The sequence below is a fragment of the Mirounga angustirostris genome, unplaced genomic scaffold (assembly GCF_029215605.1).
Source record: "Mirounga angustirostris isolate CCGP_5_RB_7025 unplaced genomic scaffold, mMirAng1.0.hap1 SCAF_12, whole genome shotgun sequence".
Taxonomy (NCBI): domain Eukaryota; kingdom Metazoa; phylum Chordata; class Mammalia; order Carnivora; family Phocidae; genus Mirounga; species Mirounga angustirostris.
In genome coordinates this window covers 18,013,332-18,035,230 of record NW_026991720.1, presented here as the reverse complement: position 1 = coordinate 18,035,230, position 21,899 = coordinate 18,013,332, and the positions used below count along the sequence as shown (strand labels likewise).

At 36.2% G+C, this 21,899-nt stretch overlaps 1 protein-coding gene across 4 annotated transcripts in view; it reads left to right on the top strand.

Moving 5' to 3' along the window:
* AGBL3 (AGBL carboxypeptidase 3) overlaps positions 1 to 21,899 on the top strand; it is a 59,775-nt gene that overhangs the window by 20,217 nt on the left and 17,659 nt on the right. For 2 of the 4 annotated variants that reach the window (XM_064574923.1, XM_064574924.1), the window contains 8 exons: positions 2,626 to 2,788; positions 3,901 to 4,027; positions 5,025 to 5,125; positions 5,388 to 5,500; positions 6,346 to 6,412; positions 10,681 to 10,767; positions 13,843 to 13,900; positions 15,179 to 15,250. In XM_064574923.1, the coding sequence (XP_064430993.1) occupies positions 2,626 to 2,788; positions 3,901 to 4,027; positions 5,025 to 5,125; positions 5,388 to 5,500; positions 6,346 to 6,412; positions 10,681 to 10,767; positions 13,843 to 13,900; positions 15,179 to 15,250 (788 nt within the window). Of the gene's footprint in view, positions 1 to 2,625; positions 2,789 to 3,900; positions 4,028 to 5,024; positions 5,126 to 5,387; positions 5,501 to 6,345; positions 6,413 to 10,680; positions 10,768 to 13,842; positions 13,901 to 15,178; positions 15,251 to 21,899 lie in introns of those variants that run through there. The other 2 variants (XM_054505188.2, XM_045864234.3) reach the window with 2 other exon arrangements.

Genomic DNA, 21,899 nt, shown 5'->3' with positions numbered 1-21,899 from the left:
AAAGATTTTTAAAAAACCATGACTTCCTTATTTTTCTGGGGATGGCAAACAAGCAAAAGAGAGTGAAGTGCAATGTGGTATCCTGGATTGGATTCTGGGACAGAAAAGACATTAGTGGCAAAACAAGTGAAATCCAAATAAGGTTGGGAGTTTAGTTACTAGTGGTGTACCAATGTTGGTTTCTTCATTTTTGACACTGTACCGTGGTTATGTAAGATGTTCACATTAGGGGAAACTGGGTGAGGGGTCTATGGAAGCATTCTATTTTTGCAAATTTTGTGTAAACTAAAATTATTCCAAAATGTAAAATATATATATATATAAGAAAGGAAGCTGATTAGAATATAATATCTACTTAGTGCTCTTTGACTTTAAGGGTCCCTGCTCCAACACAAGATGGATTATAGGCCAAGGCCCTTTGGCTTGTCTCTACGGAAAATACTTTAAATGTCTCCATTCTTCTCAGATTGCCTTGTAAGAAGGTTAAGGCAGGAATCCAATCAGTTAGTTTCAGAAAGACTTCCAAGAGAGAAAACTACCTTAATGCAATTAATCATAGTTAGGTAAGTAGAATAAGAAGTCACATATGTGTGGGAAGGCAAGCAGCTGTAAGTATATCTAAGATTTAGCATATTTAAAGAATATGAGAATAAGAAAGAGTAGATTTTAGCATAGGATGCTTAGTATAAGATACGTAGAATATCTTAGCCTGTGGGTAAGAAAAAAGACCCAAGCCATTTCTCAAGTGATTTAAATTCATGTAAAATTAGACCCTTTGGAAGTAATGAGATATCTTTGGGAATTACTGAGTTTATTTTGATTTACCTGTAAGAAACTGAAAGATCATTAAAACTGGGGAAATGTTGGCCAAAAAATGTTCAGCATATTTCATATTTAAAGCCCTAACTTGATAATCTTGCTTTATAATCCACTTAGTTTTCTAAAAACTTGTAATGATCATTTAGTGGCTTTATGGCAGTCTTATATTATCAATTAGAATTTATTGGGCACCAAATGAGAAAAGGGCAATCAATTAATACATGTAACAGACCTCACTGTGGGATTTCTCTATAGTTTAAAGAAGTAGTATTAGTGCTTTACAGTCTAGTTTAAAGAAGTATTATTCCTAATAGAAGCTATGCTTTGAATATTTTGATTTTAGGTTTTAATATTTTTGTTATAAAAGTAATACATATCATATTACTAAAAATATCATTGCTAACATTTTGGTATTTATCCTTCCAGGTATAACAAATAGTGTATGTGATATTGGTTATTTAAGTAATATAATGCATGAAGTTTAGAAATATGAAAAAAAGCAAAAAATGCCTGTCATCTTACCACTTTAATACCACTTTTTTTTTTTTTTACCTTTTTAAAGCCTCTCCATTAGTTATTTTCATCAATCAGTTTGGGGGGGCTTATTTTTTTTTTTAAAGATATTATTTATTTATTTGACACAGACAAAGCAAGAGAAGGAACACAAGCAGGGGGAGTGGGAGAGGGAGAGGCAGGCTTCCCATGGAGCAGGGAGCCCGATGCGGGGCTCGATCCCAGGACCCTGGGATCATGACCTGAGCCGAAGGCAGACGCTTAACGACTGAGCCACCCAGGCGCCCCGGGGCTTTTTTTTTTTTTAAGATTTTATTTATTTATTTGTCAGAACGGCAAGCAGAGGGAGAAGCAGTCTCCCCGCTGAGCAATGAGCCCAATGTGGGACTCGATCCTAGGATGCTGGGATCGTGACCTGAGCTGAAGGCAGACGCTTAACTCACTGAGGCACCCAAGCGTCCCTGGCGGCTTATTTTTTATTGCTTAAATATTCACTGAGTGCCTAAGTTATACAAGCTAAGGGTTGTGCTCCTAAGAAATGTGTAATAATTTCCTTATTAGAAATTTACCAGAAAAAAAATTCAAACTTTGGTACAATTTTTCTCAAAATAATATTTACCACTTTAATCAAGGGTTGTATAATAATTGGCTTCAGCACCAGGTTGTCAGGTACTCAATTTTTAACAAATATTTGGGTACTCTCGTGCATAGCACTGTTCTAGCTGATTTGAAGCAGTTCTTACCCTTAACGAGATTAAATATCAAAAATATGAAAACTTTCCAAGGCAAATGTCAAGCAAATGGCACCAATATTATGTGCTATAGGAATTCAAAAAAAAAAATCTGTGGTCTTGACTGGTTAGGAAGTGAGACATGAAGTCAGCCTTGAGGGACAAGGGGCAGTATTTGCACTTACGGAAATGAAGAAAGAAGGTATTCTAGTCAGGAAGAATCTCTGTGAAAGCTAATGGGCAAAGTAGGAGCGAGCTGTTCTCTTTATACGATGGAAAACCAGAATAATAAAGCAGAGGATCCTATTGGAGAGTCTTGTGAGTAAGGTAAATTTTGTCCTTATAATGGAAGGTAAGCATTCGTATTTTACATATAGCTAATAGGAAATTATTGTAGATGTCTTAAAATTGTTAATATGTGGTATGGATAAGAGAAAGAAGTTGAAAGTGAGGATATAAGAAATTCTATTTATTTGGATATTAGACTTGTAAATCCATAGAAAAATGCAGAGGTAAAATTTGGTAACTCGTTTATTAGTAACTTCTTTTTTTTTCTCGGTAGATTGATGGAGAAACGAGAGGTTATTTTATATTGTGACCTTCATGGCCACAGTAGAAAAGAGAACATCTTCATGTATGGTTGTGATGGTAGTGATAGATGTAAAGCATTATACCTACAGCAACGAATCTTCCCACTTATGCTGAGCAAAAATTGTCCAGACAAAGTAAGACCATTTAAGATTTTTAACTTTTCCTTTATTACATGTTGCCCGCGTGAGACTGCAGAATAGATCACCTTATTCAGTAAACTGCTTTTTTATTTAGTTCTTTTGACTGCCTTATTCAGTCGACCACAAAAAAGCAACTACGTGGAATGTTTAGTGACCAGTAATTTGAAATGTGAAGGAAAAAATGCACCTTATCTTACCACCATAGCTAATGATAAAAGACTGTTTTCCTTATAAGGGCAGGAACAAGGCCAGGATAACCACCCTTACCTCTTCAATTCAGCCTTATGCTGGAGGTTCTAAGTGCTGGAAGGCAAGAGAAAGAAAGAAAAGGCAGACACTTTTGGAATAAAGATGACATGATTGTCTTCATAGAAAATCCAAAGCAATGCACCAAAAAACCCTCCTAAAACTAATGAGTTTAGCAATGTCCTATATGACAAGGTCCCCCCTCAGAAATGAACTAGATTTCTGTATCATCACACTGAACAATTGCAAACCAAAACTGAAAACTATTACCATTTACTGTAGCTTCAAAATAAATAATTGTGATTGCAAAGGAATAACACAAGGGAGTTTTTTAGAGGTGATGGAACTGTTCTACATCCTGATGTGGTAGTGGCTACACAAATCTATACATGTGTCAAACTCACAGGATGGAACACAAGTTAATTTTATTGTAAATAAAAAAATAGCAAAAACTTTTTAGAGAGACTGACATTATAACAATCTTTCAGGACAGCTTTCCAATGATTGAGCTTGTAAAAGTAAAGCATCCTTATTTTATTCAAAACATCTACATTAATTTTATTCTTAAACATGTTTAAATTTTTTAAAGTATAAGAGCTTATCCCAACAGAATCAAGAATACATGTTATATATAAAAAGTAAAATTTATTGCCAGTGTTCTCAAATCTGTACTTCTGAGAAATGAAAATATGTCATCCTTAAAATGAGTTATTTCCACTGGTTTGGAAATAAAAGCAGCCCCTGAAGCTTTAGAGAGAATTACTGCATTTGCACTACTTTCTCATTTTCAACGCTACTTCCTAAGAAAGACATTGTACTCAGAAAAACACATTTTCTCATTTTTATTTGCTTCTTTTTAGTTTTCATTCTCAGCTTGCAAGTTTAATGTTCAGAAGAGCAAAGAGGGAACAGGAAGGGTAGTAATGTGGAAAATGGGAATCAGAAACAGTTTTACTATGGAGGCTACTTTTTGTGGATCTACCCTGGGTAAGACCAAGTGTTCTCATTCATGGCTCTCAGAGCTTTAAACCAAAGAAATATTTTTAGTGTGAGATTAATTATGTGGACAATTTGATAGTGGGCACTTCCTTCCCACTTAGATACATGCTGGTGTCCAATCGCTTCTGTATAGAGGATGAACAAACTACCACTCTGTATCTCCATCTCATTATTTCCCTTTGTTTAGAAAACAAAGTGTTAGCATATAGATAGAATACCTAACTGGTTATTTCATGAACTAATCTTTAATTGCTTGTTTTCATTTTGTTTTTAAGGAGTCCTTACAGATGACTTGTGATTTCAAGAAAAAGCAATGCTCATACTTAAAATATCATGATAGAAATGTTTTTGGTGGATTTGCTATTTGCAAGTCAAAGTAGACTGGGTTTGCTGGGGGTTCTTTAAGGGGGTCAATTTATATTTTAATGGAAGCACTCGGTTCCTTTAACTAAAAATAAAAGTGTGCTCTCTAGTTCCATTTAAGAAATCTTGTAGTCACATCTAGTTTACCCTTGGAATACTCCATATTAAGAAAATTGTTACATTTTTAGAAAATTTATTGACTCAAAGGAAAGTGCTAGAAATCCACACGTATAATTTCTGTTTTTTAAAGCACCTTGAAACTGATATAACACTATCTATGATGATGAAAACATTAAAATATTTACCCAAGTTTTTCACTAAGTGATTATGAGTGTGTTTGTAACTGGTAACCAAATATTCCATAATTTCTTATTAAATTTTCTTCTGCCTTACAACATAGACTAATACGTGTTAAGTCAGCTTTGATCCAGCGGTGGAGAGGGAAGGAGGGTAAGCAGTGAGCTGTTAGATGACCTGCCCCAGAGAAGAAAATCCAAAGGACAGCTATAGAATCATATCAGATATTTTGTTTATTTATACTCTGTTTTACAATTTAGGCCTACCTATTAAGGATGAATGATTAACTCATCCTCAATGGTGGATAAACTTCTTGACGTTTTAGGTAATAAACGGGGCACTCATTTCAACACACAAGACTTGGAGTCAGTGGGATACCATTTTTGTGATTCTCTCTTGGATTATTGTGATCCAGACCGAACCAAGGTAAGCAAAGTCCATTTGCTAATGTATTAAATTAAATGTAAATTAAATGTAAAAATCCATTTGGTAATGTATCAAACTCAAGTTTATGAGATAATATAACCTAACTAAGGGCTTATGGCAGGTTTTATTCTTTTAGTATCCTAACAGTGTTTGAGGTTTCTAGTACTTGATGTCCCCTTACCTATTGTTCCAGGTGTCTATAAATATTTAGTTTAATTAGGAAATAGAGTTAATTTGTAATTAATTTATCATTTTCCCCTAGTATTACCAGTGCTTGAAAGAATTAGAAGAAATGGAAAAACATATAAACTTGGAAAAAATCCTTGAGGATTCAGATACTTCTCTGAAAGAAATGACACTGGATCTAGAGTCTAGGTAAGTCAAGATGGTGGATGTAACATAATTTGTGCTGTGTTACTGTGCTCTTTATAGTAACAGGAGGATATAAAATTCTCAGTCTCAACTGAAAATCCCAACTATAGGTGGAGGAAAAGTTTTTCCATGCACTTTACTTTGGCCCAACTTCATTAAGACTTCAGTTATTTATTCAGGTAATATTAATTGAACACCTATTATGTCCTGTACATGAAAGACATACTCAAATTGTTTTTGATGCTGACATTACCCACAGAGAATTGACACATTTATAGAGATGCCACATACATACTCTAAATTAGCGAATAACAAATGCAAAACTTAACGCTAAGGGAATGTTGGAAGAATGAAGGTACTAATTTTGTACGGTTTCCTATAGGAAAGACAGAACAAATGTTTGATTCTTTTCCTTTATTTATAAATTTTCACACCTTGCATTAGTGCCCCTGCAACCTCCAGAGGTGACTAATAAGTTTGTTTGCAGATGGGGAGTATCATTTTGAACTCATGGATTTGTTTCTATTTGATGTGTTCCAATATCAGTCATTGTTCTTCTAATACTCTGAGATGCCTAGAACTATGACATCTACGCTTTGTAATATTTACAAATTTATTTGTAATGTTTACCTTTGTAAACATTCTTCTTATAATTAGAACCATTTTTACCATTCCAATAATAGGATAAAAGCAACAGTTAAAATTTTAAAATGCCACCAAAATATTGTTATTATTATTTTTATACTTACAATATAGATTGTTAATAAATTAAACACTGTAAATGTAAATAAAATATAAATATAATTAAAATAATGTAATAATTATTATATCAAAGTTATTTTTTGTAGTAGCCGAGGCTCCGACAGTTCAGAATCCAATGAGTCTCAGACTTATCTTCTCAAGTTAACTTCTCAGGTATGATTGAGAATCTCTGCCTATGGTATGGATATACTAAATAGGTACTCTTCTTACTGTGACTAACAATCACACAAAAATATGCTTGCACTTATGTAGTTATTATAGCAATAACTGCTGCTTTCTGATTATGTGACATATCTTTAAATCACAGAATTTTCTATCCTTAGGATTTTTAACACACTTACTTTAAAGATCCAGACAGCTTACTTCTCAAAAGCCACACCACTTGTTAATGAGAGTTGGTAGTCTAACATACATCACCTGACTGCAAATTCAATATTCATTTATTCTTTTATTTAACAACTATATATTGAGCTTCAGCTATGTGTTGGCGATAGAGCAGTGAACAAAAAATGAGACAAAAATCCTCTTTCATTACTTATATTCTAGTTGGTGGAAATAAAAAATGAGAAATAAGTAAAATATATGATGTATCTGGTAATGGTAAGTGCCTAAGGAGAAATTAGAATCGGAGAAGTAGGGAGTTCAGGTGGTACTGAACGTTTATGCCCCCACCAAATACATATGTTGAAACCCTAACACTCAATGTGATGGTATTAAGAGGTGACTAAGACAAACTAAGACACTGCTCTCTTAGTACCAAATGTGGGTGCTGCTGTAACAAATACCTAAAAATGTGGGACTCGCTTTGGAATTCGATAATGGGTAGAGGCCGGCAGAGCTTTGAAGTGCATGTTAGAAAATGCTGATGTTGCCACGAAGGAACTTCCAAAGGTGATTCTGGTAGGGGCTCAGAAAGGAAAAAGGGGGAGCAAGTGTCCATCTTCTTAAAGAATACACAAATAATCACATACAGAACATCAGTAAAAATATGAATATTAAAGGTAATTTTCATGAAGTCTCAGAAACAAACATGCTATTGGCTGATGGAGAAAATTTTAATCCTAACTATAAAGAATTTGGCTGAATTGTGTTTGTGTTCTATTGTTTTATGGAAGATAGAACTTGTATTATTTGGGATCCATCACCCCATCCTTCTTTTCTGTTTCTCCCTTTGGGAATGTCTGTCCTATGCCTATCCCACCACTGTATTTTGGAAGCACATAACTTGGAATGGAATGGGATGGAATGAATGCATTTTTCATGAGAGAAGGACTTGAATTTGGAGGGCCCAGGGACAGAATGCTATGCCTGAATATTTCTATCTCCCCCAAATTCATATGTTGAAATGATAATGCCCAATATGATGGAACCAGAAGGTGGGCCCTTTGGGAGGTGATTAGGTCATGAGGCCAGAGCCCTCTGAGGGGGATTCATACCTTAGAGCTCCAGAGAGATCCCTAGCCCCTTCTACAATATAAGGATACAATAAGACATCTGCAGCCCAAAAGAGAGCCCTCACCTGACCATACTACCACAATGATCTCAACCTTTTCCCTGAAGAACTATGAGAAATAAATTTCCATTATTTTCAGCCAACCACTCTGCAGTATTTTGTTATAGCAGCTGAATGGAATAAGACAGATGTATTAGTTTTCTGTTGCTGAGTAACAAATTACCCCAAGCAGCAGCTTAAAACTTTTCAGATACTTATTATCACACCATTTCTGTGAGACAGGGATTCAGGAGTGGCTTTGCTGGATGCTTCTGTCTAAGGTCTCTCAAAAGAGTGCTGTGAAGGCATTGGTCAGGCTATGGTCTCATCTGAAGGCCTGAGGAAGGATCCACTTTTAATCTCACTTACATAATTGTTAACAAAATTCAGTTCTTCAGAGGCTTTTGGGCTAAAGACCTTAGTCCCTTATTGGCTGTTGGCCTTCAATATCCTATCCAAAAAATCGTTGACAAATTCAGTGTTGTCAAGTTTTGTCCTATGTTTTTTTCCTAAGACTTTTATCCTTTTAGGTCTTACATTTAGATCCTTAATATATTTTGAGTTAATTTTTTGTATTTGGTGTTAGGTAAGTGTCCAATTTCATTCCTTTGCAAGTGGATATCCAGTTTTCTGAGCACCATCTGTTGATGTAATAATGTAGAATAAATTATTCTTTGTGTATAAAAATGCAATTGATTTTTTTGTGTTGACTTTGTATCCTACTACATTGCTGATTTATTAGTTCAAACAGGTTTTTTGTGGAACCTTTAAGGTTTTTAAAATACAAGATCATGTCATCTACAGAGATCATTTTCTTATTTTCCCATTTCAGTGACTTTTATTCAGTTTTCATGCTTAGTTGCTCTGGCTAGAACTTTCAGTATTGTGTTGAATAGAAGTGATAAAAACAGACATCCTTGCCTTGTTCCTGATCTTAAAGGAAATGCTTTCAGCCTTCACCAAGAACATAATGTTAGCTGTTGATTTTTCGTACATGACTTTTCTTGTGTTGTAGTTTCCTTGTATGCCTTGTTTGTTGGGATTTTTTAATGGTGAAAGGGTGTTGAATTTTGTAAAATGCCTTTTCTGCATCAATTGAGATGATCATGTGGCGTTTTTTCCTTCATTCTGTTGATGTGGTGTTTTACATTGATCAACTTGGTATGTTGAGCCATCCTTGCATTCCAGGAATAAATCCTCTTTGGTCATTGTGTACAGTCCTTTTAATATGCTACTGAATTTAATTTGCTAGTATTTTGTTGAGGATTTTTTTGCATTATTTTTTGGTAGTGTCTCTCTGGCTTTAGTAGTAGAATAATGCTGGCCTCATAGAATTAGAACAGGTTCCCTCCTCTTCGGTTTTTTTTAAAAAGTTTGAGGACTGGTATTAGTTCTTTAAGTGTTTGGTAGAATTCTCCCAGAAAGCCATCAGGTCTAGGGTTTGTTGTTGGGAGGTTTTTGATTTACTGATTCAGTCTCCTTACTAGTTACTCATCTGTTCATATTTTCTATCTCTTTGTAATATAGTCCTGCTAGGTTTTCTGTTTCTAAGAATTTGTTCTTTCATCTAGGTTATCTAATTTGTTGGTACATAATTTTAATAATAAGTCTTAATAAATTTTAAAAGATAGCTGTCTTACAAAGTATCTTCTCTGATCACAACAGGATGAAACTGCATTAATAACTGCTTTTTTTCTTTAAATGTATTAGTCTCTTAAATTATATGGAAAACAAAAAGTGCTCTTTAAAACCATTGTTACAAAAATATACTAGCTTTTATAATTGCCTGTGTTGTTACCTTGAGATCTTTATTTCTCTCTACAGATTCAAGTTAGTGTCCAGTGTCTTTTCATTTCACCTTGCAGGACTCCCTTGAACATTTCCAACAGGATGTGTCTAGTGGTCACAAACAAAAACTGAGGGAGTTCATCTGGGAATGTCTTAATTTTTTCCTAATTTTTGAAGGACAATAATGCCATTTTTTAAAGCACTTTGAATATGTTGGTGCACTATCTTCTGACCTCCAAAGTTTCTGATAAGAAATCTAATAATTTTTTTTTTAAGATTTTATTTACTTATTTGACAGAGAGACAGCGAGAGCAGGAACACAAGCAGGGGAGTGGGAGAGGGAGAAGCAGGCTTCCTGCTGAGGGAAGCACCCTGGGATCATGACCTGAGCCGAAGGCAGATGCTTAACAACTGAGCCACTCAGATGCCCCTCATTTTTTTTTTTTTTTTGAGATTTATTTATCTTAGAAGGACAGAGCTTGCGAGAGGAGGGGCAGAGGGAAAGAATCTTCAAGCGGACTCTGTGCCAAGCATGGAACCTGATGCAGAGCTCAATCTCATGACTCTGAGATCATGACTTGATCATGACCAAGAGTCAGGCTTAACCAACTGAGCCATGCTGGTGCCCCGAGAAATCTATAATCGTATTGAGGATTCTTGCATGTAACAATTTGCTTTTCTCTTGCGACTTTCAAGATTCTCTTTATCTTTGAAAGTTTGATTATAATGTATCTCATCATAGGTTTTTGAGTTCATCTTGGGAGTTCATTGAGCTTCTTGGATGTTTACATTCATGTCTTTCATCAAATTTAGGGAGTTTTCAGACATTTTTCTTCACTTATTGGTATTTCTGGGTTGCTGGTTTCTCCAGTTCTTTAACGCTGGGATGTATGAGGCAAAAACAAAACACAGGATCTACTCACCATCCTGCTGCCCCTCTGCTCTACCTGTCACTGGTCTGCCTTTCCACTTTTTAGAGCCTCTTATGTTTAATTTCTATATAATACCCAGGGGTTTATTTGTACGTAGAGGAATAGAAAAATACTTCCTGGAACTGGAAGTCTCAAGATAGTTTTATGTCCACATATATATTGTCTTTGATGTGTTAAATATTGATTTTAAATATGATTCTGTTATTTAGATAAAAAGCAAGAAAAAACACCTGAAAACAAAGAAGGAAAGAAATTCTACCATAGCAAGTCATCAAAACACCAGAGAAGAGCAAGAGGTATGCATTGATCTGGTTATTAACAGTTTTTGAAAAAAATGGTTGCAGGAGAATGGCAAGTCATTTCTTGTTACAATTCCTATGCCCTAATTGTTTTCCCCAGGAAAAGTTAATGACTTTGCTCGTATTATTTGCTATTTATAAAAACACAAAAGAACCTTGACAGATGAGAGGTGGGTTTTATTAAGGTACTGTATTTAAATTGCACTTAGTTTACTCTGAAAAGTATTTGAAGCATCTTACAAAGATACGTCTAGGATAGAAATTAAAACTAAGAAAGCTAAAATGGCCGTACAAAAATGTGAGAAGAGATGCTGCTGTGATACTGACTTTCATCATGATAGCATGAGGAGCTCTGCAAATCCATTCACCAAGCAAAAATTGGTGAACCCCCCCCACACACACACAACCATTTAAAGGTTCTGGAAATTGTCCTAAGGGCAGACAGCAAATGAAAAAAACATCTATCTGTGAAAATCTACTAAAACTTGGTAAAAAGAAAACAGCAAGAGCCTGTGGTATTTGAATCAAGATCCGCCCCCCCCCCCCCCCCCAATCCAGTGAGACTGAAACTCCACTCCTGACTAGTGCGGCCAAGAACACAGGGCCCCCTCTCTCCACAGATGCTATCTTCCCAAGGAGGGCAGGGCATCAGTATTTCTTAGCCTGCCTCCGGGTCCCTGTTGTTGAGGCGAAGTTCCAGGTGAGTGCAGCCAAGAGGTGGGGGCTCCTTTCTTCTACCCGGGCCCCATTCGTGAGACAGAGATTCTGCCGGGAATGCTACATGACATATTTTGGCCCCAGCTGCCCTTGCCCTAGCTTATAAAATGGGGATTCCACCCCGAAGAGGCCAAGAGAGAAGGCCTGAGGCTACTGCCCTCTTTCCACCTACAGCTCAGCTCCTAAAGTGGGTGTCAGAGAAGAGGGCCATTGTCCCCACCCCCAGCTCCAGAGACACTCAGGTCAGAAATTCTGCCTTTGGGGAGAACCAGACAAAAACAGTTTTTTTTTTTAAGAACTTTTTATTTTGAAAGAATTACATAGTCACAGGAAGTTGTAAAGAAATGTATGTACAGGAGCTCTGCTGCATCCTGTACTTCTCCTCCAGTGTTACCATCCTGCATACATCCTGCATACATTATACCATATCGATGCCATGAAACTGATGCAGAGCTTATTCACAGTTTACCAGTATGCATGCACTCATTTGTGTGCAGTATTCCTCATAAATTTTTAATTCTAGTCGAGTACACTGTTAGAGTAATATTGCATATTTTTACAATGATACCTTATTTTTGTTTGTAAATTGTGCAGTCTAAGCAACATGGGTATGCTTGGGAGAGGGTCAAGATTTTAAGAAAATTTGGGGAAACTAATCAATTTCAGTGTGTTAAGGCATTTACAGAACCCAAGAACCAAAGTAGATTTTGTTTGGAGGGATTATTTTTAAGTGTTTTGTATGTAGATTTTGTGAGACACATACTTCTCATAAACATATCCACAGAGTGGTTTTTTCATGTAAAATATAATAAATTCCTTTATATTAAATGTTTATATATTTTCCCCTTCCTTGATTGGAGCTTCAAATGTTTTATGAAATCATAATCTATATTTAATGTTGGATTTTCCAGTTGGAAAACAATCATTTGGTCATTTGAAAAGGCTGCACACATTATAAGTATGCTTATAAACTAATAGGAGTTCTTAGCCATTGATCTTGAAATTTATTTTCTAATCTTGGGCAAAAAAAGTGAACAGTATCATCTGTGCCTGAGGACAACTTAAATTCATTCTCTGAACTACTTCTTATTTTAATTGTTTGTAAGACATCCATATATCCCAAAAATATTTTTACGTTATTTTGAAGTATCTTAGTTAACTTTATTTCCTACCGGACATGCTCAATAATTGATTTGGAAGACTTTCAGTAAAAACAAGTATAGATTACCGTGGTTAGAATTAGGAGCTCATGTTCAAAAGGACACTGGCCTGGTGATTTTCAGTAGGATGAATGTAATAGTTTATTGTGGCTTACAGCATCGTTTCAATCAAGGGAAGAGGGCTAAAAATGACTGAGTTCATCAAATCAGGTCTTATCACAAGTGAATTTCTCCAGCCTAATTTTACCTCTTGTCTCTCTAGTGATTATATAAGGTTACTTTTAACTTTGTATAATTTTTTATAGAATGTGCCTTCAACAATCAAGTTTTGATTTTTTATCATTTCATTTTCATAATGATTATATCAAATTTTTTGCTCCCAAATTTATCTACAAAGAAGGGAATTTTAGTTTTTAACTCTATTTCATAGTCCACGTTTTTTTTCATAGCCCACTTTTCATCATGAGTTGATATGCGTAACATATTGGCAAAAAAATGTTGACATTTGCAATATTTTTTTCCTTTCCATTGCCTTTTTAGAAATTTCTTTATAATATTCACATACCACAGATGCAGAAACAAAAGTTTGGAAACAAACTTTTTAAACAAAGTTTGGTCACATGATTTGTAGACTATTCAGGATTTGTTGTCATAATTCTACAATGTTTTATGTCTCATTTAGTCTAGCTGGGTCATTATTGACAACTTTTTCAAGGTAGAAAGCAATGTGTATGCTCTTACTCTGGACTTTGATAAGCTATGAGAAAATATTTTTAATCTTTTTTATTTAAGTGTAGTTTTGTAATCAATTATACATTTTCACACAATTTTATGTATTTTTACTCATTTCATATTCTTACCTTCCTACATCTTTATTCTCATTTAAATGAGATTGTAAGCATACATTTTTTCTCTTTCTCATTGTCTCATTCTCAAATTCTATATGAAGTAAAAAAAATTTTTTAACTCCCTTTAGTAGTGCCAAAATATCAGTATTTTCTTCTTCTCATTGCTGCAGGAGAAAAGTAGTGTTATGAAAGGCATTAGGAGGTTCTGATTTAAGAGAGATTTTTGTCTACTCTAAACCTATGATGATAAAATGAGAAATGTTGAAAACTATACCAAGGATGATATATACCGCATTTTCATGTTTATAACATAGTATTGTTTTCCTTTTGGTTCTGTGGTCCATTAGGCATGTGATAAAGGACATTTAGTGCGAAGACACAGAGAATCAAATTCTGATGTGAAAGGTAATGTTCTGCTTCTACCCTCTCTAAACCGTTCATTCAATGAACACTTTCTGTGCCACATCTTTGAGGTTTCCAGCGTGCCTGGTGCTAGGGATATTAAGATGTATACTATACCATTTCTTACTCTCAGGAGCTCATCTTTTAATAGGGGGAGAAAAACAAATTAAGTGCAGTGTTATAGGTGCAATGCCAGTATTCTAGACTGGGTTCCTAGAGAGCACGAGGAAGGAGTGGTCAACTACACTGGAGGGTTGGAGTGAGCGGTTCATGGACTTGATGCAGATCTCTGATTTGAGAGGTTTTTCCCCAAACAATATAGGGATTCCTCTCGTTTCTTAATAGAGGATGAGCCCAGGAGAACAAAATTGTGGACTATTCATTTGCTTCTACTGGAATCTGCTAAGTTGGATATGAATTTGACTCTCTATTTGCATTACTCCCATCCAAGTACTAACCAGGCCCAACCCTGCTTATTAGCTTCCGAGATCAGATGAGATCGGGCACATTCAGGGTGGTATGGCCATAACTCTACTTGTTTATACATTTATACCACACTTATTTCCAAAAAAGGATTTGAGATAACCTAATTAAAATATATATATACACATGTATATATATCCATTTAGTTTATGATCTAGCAGGCTAACTAGAAATAGAAATGGGAACAAGAACCACACCAAGGAAAGAGGAAAATTCTACTATAACTAATACGGTTAATTGACTTGAAATTTAACTACTTTCTCATAGTGATCATACAAGAAAATCACTTTTTATATATAACTTTAATATATTCTGTTGAAAATTTAATATCAAAAATCAGAACTGAAAAGCACATTTTAGACCTTTTTCTACGTCTGAGCACATATACTCCATGTTAATCACAGAATGTTCATGTTGTTTTGCAACCTACATTTTCATTTAAAATTACAGTATATTATAAACTTCTTTACATATGTTATTAAATGGTGGCAAAGTATTCCATTGTATTAGTGAACCTTAAATTTAGCTACCTCCATTGTTAATTTTGCTTATTTTCTGTTACAATAATGAATATCTTATAACTCTACTAGAAAGGAATTGCTGACCCAAAGGGTATGAACATTTTTAAGACTTTTACAATAAAGAGCAAAAATGCAACAAAAATTCATATTTGAGAACTATTTGTATTAATTTATTGAGCTAAACTACATGCTATTTTCTAGCCTTTAGAAAAAAAAACGAAGTGTAAAAGACTCAAATATTTTCATGCTACTAATGATCTTTTATCATATTTTCTAGATATAAAGCCAAATGTATCAGATGATTGTATATTTGATTATTTCAGAAGACCATTCCCTAATCAAGGTTTGGGTGAGTAAACTAGGACAGTAATGAGTGCTCGCAAATCATCTGAATGTGTTATTTAACCATATGTATCTGATCAAGATTTACATGTAAGAAACTAGAGTATCTAAAAAACCAATAGCCAAGGAGAAATTCACCTTCCCAGAAATTTGTGAATCTCAAATTTTTATTTTTCTCTCTAGCTCTAGAAATTCATAAAGGAAGCCAGTAGAATTTCATCATATGTCAAATTGCTTTCTTGTAATTTTTACCTAGTCAAAAATAAAATACTCACCTCATTGTCTAATCTCTTCTAAAGAAGAAAGAAGCCCTTGAGAGTCCTCTAGCCTCACCTATTCATTCCAGGATCCAGCTTCATCCAGCCTTTGATTCACTACACTTGGTGACAAGTAGTTTACCCAATTGCCATACAGTTCATTCCATTGCTAGAGAGCTGTAGCATTGAAAATGTTCTTTTTCTGTTAAGCTAAAAACATGTGTCCCTGTAAAGTTCATCCACCTCTTTAATTACACAAAACAAAAAGTGGAATAACCTTAAAGGTAAATATTTCTGACAGACTCATTTTCCCTGATTCTCCTTGAAAAATGAGAACAAACGTAATGCCTCTTCCAAGATAGTATTTTTTTAAAGCTATCCTGTATTTCCCTGAAACTTTCCTTCCATTCTTTCAGCCATCCACAATACAGCATGATTCAAGTCCTTTTCCACCTGATTTTATTCTTTCCTGTCACTGTTCAAGCTTGAATGAAACTGAACACAGTATTACAGATGTCAGCTAGTAAGTGTACAATAAATCATCACTCTCACTTGCTTCTTTCTAGATACTAGTTTTCCATTAATGCAGCCTAAGGTTTCATTTGTTCTTTTGGAAACTATCCTAAAGTATTGATAAATTCGATTTGTGTATACTCAAACCTATAAGGTTTTGTTTTCATTGTGTTGCTGCTTAGTGTCTCCTCCATCTTCTGCTTCTTCAGTTGGTATTTTGGTTCAGTGTCCTGGGCCTTAAATTTATTCTTGCTAAATTAAATCATCTTAGATTCAGCCTTTCATGAACTCTTGATCTTGAATATGTCATTTTGTTGTATCTCTATATATTTATATGTATGCATATACAGATGGACATATCTATATATACATCTGACCTCTTGTCAGAGCTTTAGACTTATATTTAACTATCTCTTAAACATCTCCAGAGAGAGGTCTCACATATCCAAATTCAAGTTCATCTAATTCTACACTAAATGCTGTTCCTCTTGTACTCTCCATAACCTTGGTAGCAGTACTATCTATATAACCACCCGTTTCAAGCTAGAAACATGACAGTTACCCTTTTTTCTCCTTTCATTTCCATCCCTCAGATTCGGTCAGCCACTGAATCCAGTGATTTTTGCCTCAGAATCTCTTTATCTCCATTTTAACTGTCATCATTCTTTTCAGACTCTTATAAGATTTCTAATTGGCTTCCTTGCCACCAATATTGTCTTCCTAATTCCACTTTTCATACTACCATAAAAGTCATCAAAAACACCAATCAGATTATGTAAAACAACTACCTAAAGACTTTCACTAATTCCTAGTTTCCTAGCAGGGTTTGAAGTTGGCACAGTCCTAAGATTTAAAAAAAAAAGAGAAAGCCTACAAAAATTTAACTCTTAATTTTGAAATAATTTCAAGGATAGTATGAAGATTTCCCCCAATCCATTTTTTTGCAGACATCATGTGTCCTTATTCCTTAACAACTTCAACATATATTTTCCGAGAACAAGAACACCGTCTTACATTAAAATCAGGAAATTCAACTTTGATACAATACAAAATGTAGCAATAATGTCCTTTAGAGCACAAATGGCCTTTATTTTTTTTAAGATTTTTTTTTTTATTATTATTTGAGAGAGCAAGCAAATGCACAAGCAGGGGATAGGGGTAAAGAGAGAGGGAGAAGCAGACTCCCTGCTGAGCAGGAAGCCCAATGTGGGACTTGATCCCAGGACTCTGGGATCATGACCTGAGCTGAAGGCAGACGCTTAACCAACTGATCCACCCAGGTGCCCCAAAAATCACATTTAAATGCCACATCCCTTTATTCTCTTTCAGTTTGAAATAGCCGCTTAGCCTTTCTTTGTCATGCACAGCGCTGGCATTTTTGAAGATCATGAGCTTGTCTTATAGAATGTTTGGTTTTAAAGTTTTAATGTACGCGAGAATTACCTGGGAAGTTTATGGAAACCCCAGCTTCTGATTCTGAGCTGGTCTTTATAGTCAACCCCTGAATCTACATTTTTTATAAGGTACTTAAGATAACTCCGATGTTGGCTGGGGCACCTGGGTGGCTCAGTTGTTAAGCATCTGCCTGGGTCATGATCCCAGGGTCCTGGGATGGAGCCCCGCATCAGGCTGCCTGCTCTGCGGGAAGCCTGCTTCTCCCTCTCCTTCTGCCTCTGCTTGTGTTCCCTCTCTCGTTGTGTTTCTGTCAAATAATAAAATCTTTAAAAAAATTTAAAAAAGGGCGCCTGGGTGGCTCAGTTGGTTAAACGACTGCCTTCGGCTCAGGTCATGATCCTGAACTCCCGGGATCGAGTCCCACATCAGGCTCCCTGCTCAGCGGGGGGTCTCCTCCTCCCTCTGACCCTCTTCCCTCTCGTGCTCTCTGTCTCTCATTCTCTCTCTCAAATAAATAAATAAAATCTTAAAAAATAAATAAAATAAAAAAATTAAAAAAAAAGATAATTCTGATGTTGGCAATTTGCAGACCATACTTAGTAACTCACCTCTTCGGGAGCTATCCTGAGAGATGGTGAAAGGCCAAACAGTTAGGACCTAGCCCATCAAACCCTTCTTCATCCACATAGCTTTCTCTCTTTCGATAATCTGTTTAAAAGAAAAAGATTTTTTGACAACCACTTGCTACAGCATAGAAACCAAGTTATATAACATGATGTACAAGACTTCCAATGAACTGGCTCCTGACTACCTCTCCAGTTTTACCTCTTGCCATTCTCTGCCTTTTACTTTAGACCTCAGCAAAGATGATCTTCTTGTGGCCTCAGAATGTATGTCTTACCACACTATGCCTTTGCTCCTGCTGTCTTCTCTGCCTGAAACATAATTCTCCCTCTCTTTAACTAGAATAGCTACTCATCATTTAAGGAGTAGGTATTGAATTTTAGTAAGACTCATATACAGCTCATTTCAAGAAGAGTTAGTTAGATTGATAATGATATGCACAAACTGCTCTGATTGTTCAGAGAACAGGATCAAATCCAGCCTGGAAATCTTGGGGAATGTTTTCTTGAAGGAATTGATCCTTAAATTATGATGCAGCCTTAAATGACAAAATTGGGCACTTAGCAGAGAGCAGAGAGTCACTTCCTTGAATTCTTAAAAATTTTTTTTCTGTCAGTGGTTTTGTGATCTTATATGTAAATTCTTTCCTTACTTGAGATACAATATGTCTGGGACTAGAAATAACTCATTCAGAGCCTTCTGACTTCTGTCATCTCTTACCAATATTTATTCTCCCCTTTCTAGAGAGAAGAAAACTCTATTTGATAGAAAGACAGAAGCAACTTAAGAGCTGAGGGATTCTGCTCTTTGTCATCCATCAGGATGATTATTATTAAAATAATCCCAGCAGAACAGATTTAAACATTCTGTGATATATATTCATTCTGAATATAGCTAAGTAAAATTTACATCTTGTCAATATTTATTCATATCTTAACTTGGTATTTTAACCTTCCTGACACTGTTCTTCTATGTCTCAACCACGCTCTTACCAGTCTTTGTTATATAATCTCCTTATCATGTTTGTTCATATTCTTTTAAAAATCTGATGGTTATCTGCTTCCCAGAAGGCTCAAGTTATATTGTCAGGGATTGTGCTAGATACTAGGATACAGTGGAAATACAGTCTATTCTCAGTAAATAGAGTGACAAGTAAAGAGACAATAGAAATATAATGGGATCAATGCTACCTGCTGTGTTATGGGATTATATAGGAGTTGTTTGGGGATAGGGGAGTACCAGAGAAATTATATCAAGAAAGGCAACTGTTAGGATTCCAGGGGCCAAATTTTTTTTTTTTTTTTTTACCAAGATCTGAATCTATTAAGAATTAAGACAAAAAGACAAAATACTAGCAAACTGAATCCCACAACCTATTCAAGGATTGTGCACAATGACCAAACAATTTATCCCAGAATTTAACATATGAGAAAAGTAAACAATGTAGACTTCCAGGGAAGATGGTGGAGTAGGAGGATCCTATGATCACCTCATCCCGTGGATACAACTAGATAACACCTGCATCAGAAAACGACCCAAAGACTGGCAGAACAGACTCTTCATAGCTAAATGTAGAGAAGAGGACACATCCTTGTCCTACCCCACAAGAGGAGGGTAGGAAGGGCAGAGATGAGGTTGGGAGCTAAATAGACTGGTGGGACTATTTGCTATAGGGAGGAGTGCCATGAGTGCGGAAAGGAAAGAGTACCAGACCCTCACACCAAGCACCCCAGGCCTGGAGAACTTGCAAGAAAACAAGAGGGGCATAATTTTGAGAGTTCTTACAATCAGTAGGGCCTTATACCTGGAACTTTAAAAATCAGTGGGCTCACTCTGGGAGAGCCAGGTGGGCAACAGGAAACTTCAGTCCTTAAAGAAACCCCACCCTTACAGAAACAGCACAACAAACAGCCCCACTGAGCTACAGCATGAAAACAGCAGTTTGAAAAACACATGGGGTATTCAGGAGGGAGATTTGTTTACTTACCTCAGAGCATGTGCTAGAGGGACAGGGATCTTTGGGATACTTCTCCAGGAATGAAAGAGCTGGCAGGTGCCATTTCCCTACCCCACCCCTCAGCCTAGACACATGGACACCTGTGGGAAACAGTACAGTGCCAAAACTCATGACCTAACTTGCTAACACTGTGCCCCACCCCACATTCTCCTTCAGACACAACCCTCCAAGCAGGCCTTAGCTCCAAGTCATCTCCTACAGCAGACCTGCACAAACCTTGGTAACACCACGTGAACTGCCCCTCCCATATACCATTGGCAGGAACCCACCTAAAGCAGTTCCACAGGCCTGAAAGGGTACATGCAGCTACGACAGAGACCAGCACCACTCCAAAGTGACTCCTGCACACACCAGTCCACCTGCAGCCCTACCAATGGGCTGGGACAGACATGTAGTTTGACAACAGGCCCCACCCACCAACCAGAGCTTCTCAGACGACAACACAGGATAAGTGTCCAGCAGTTTGGTACTATAGTATCTCTGGCAAATGCCTGGTGTGACTCCAACTCAAGCCCAAAGCAGTCCCAGACTAGCACACTAACAACACAGGATCAAAACCCTACCCACAACAGGCAAAAAGAGACAATGCAGGTGACTGGACTGGAGGCAAAAGTGGCTCAACCATAATAGTAGGGTGCACAAAATACAAAAGATGAGACACCCCTTAATTACCAGGTTCTGGTGAACAGGGGACATTGCATTACAGGGCACCACAGAACCTCTTCTTCATAGGCCACTACTTTGAAGAACAGGAGACGTAGCTGACTTTCCTAACACCTAGAAACAGACACTGAGAAATATGTTCCAAATGAAAGAAAAGGACAAAATCACAGCAAGAGAACTAAACAAAATGGAGATAAGTAAATGCTTGATAGAGAATTTAAAGTAATGTAATCACAAAGATACTCACTGGACTTAAGAAAAGAATGGAGGACCTCAGTGATACCCTCAACAAAGAGAAAACCAATCAGAGATGAACTCAGTAACTGAAATTAAAAATACTTATTGGGGTCATGTAGTTGGAACAAATACTAGACTAGAGGAAAAAGAACGGATCAGTAACCTGGAGAACAGTAATGGAAAGCAGTCAAGCTGAACAGGAGAGAAAAACATAATAAAAATTGAAATTAGGCTGAGAACTCAGCGACACCATCAGGTATAATGACATTTGCTTTATAAGGATCCATGAAGGAGAAGAGTGAGAAATGGGAGCAGAAAATATATTTGAAGAAATAGCTGAAAACTTCCCAAATCTGGGGAAGGAAACAGAAATCCAGATCCAGGAGGCACAGAAAGACCCCAACAAAATCAACCCAAGGAGGTCCACACCAAGAGACACAGTAATTAAAACTGCAAAAAGTAGTGATAAGAGAATGTTAAAAAGTAGCTAGAGAAAAGAAAACAGTTACATACAAAGGAAACCCCATAAGGCTATCAGCTGATTTTTCAGCAGGAATTTTGCAGGACAGAAGAGTTTGTCATGATATATTCAAAGTGCTAAGAGGAAAAAAACAATACTCTGGCAGCCAATAATACTCTACCCAGCAAGGCCATCATTCAGAATAGAGGGAGAGATAAAGAGTTTCCCAAATAAAAGTTAAAGGAATACATGACCCCAAAGCCAGCCTTACAAGAAATGTTAAAGGGGAGTCTTTGAGGGAAAAGAAAGACCATAAGCAGGAGTAAGAAAAGTAGGAAGCACAAAAGCAATAAAATTGTATCTATAAAAATCAGTCAAGGATTTAATAAAAGAATGTAAAATATGACACCATATACGTAAAATGGGGGGGAAGGAGTAAAGAATGAGTTCATAATTAAGCAACCATCAATTTAATATAGACTGCTATATA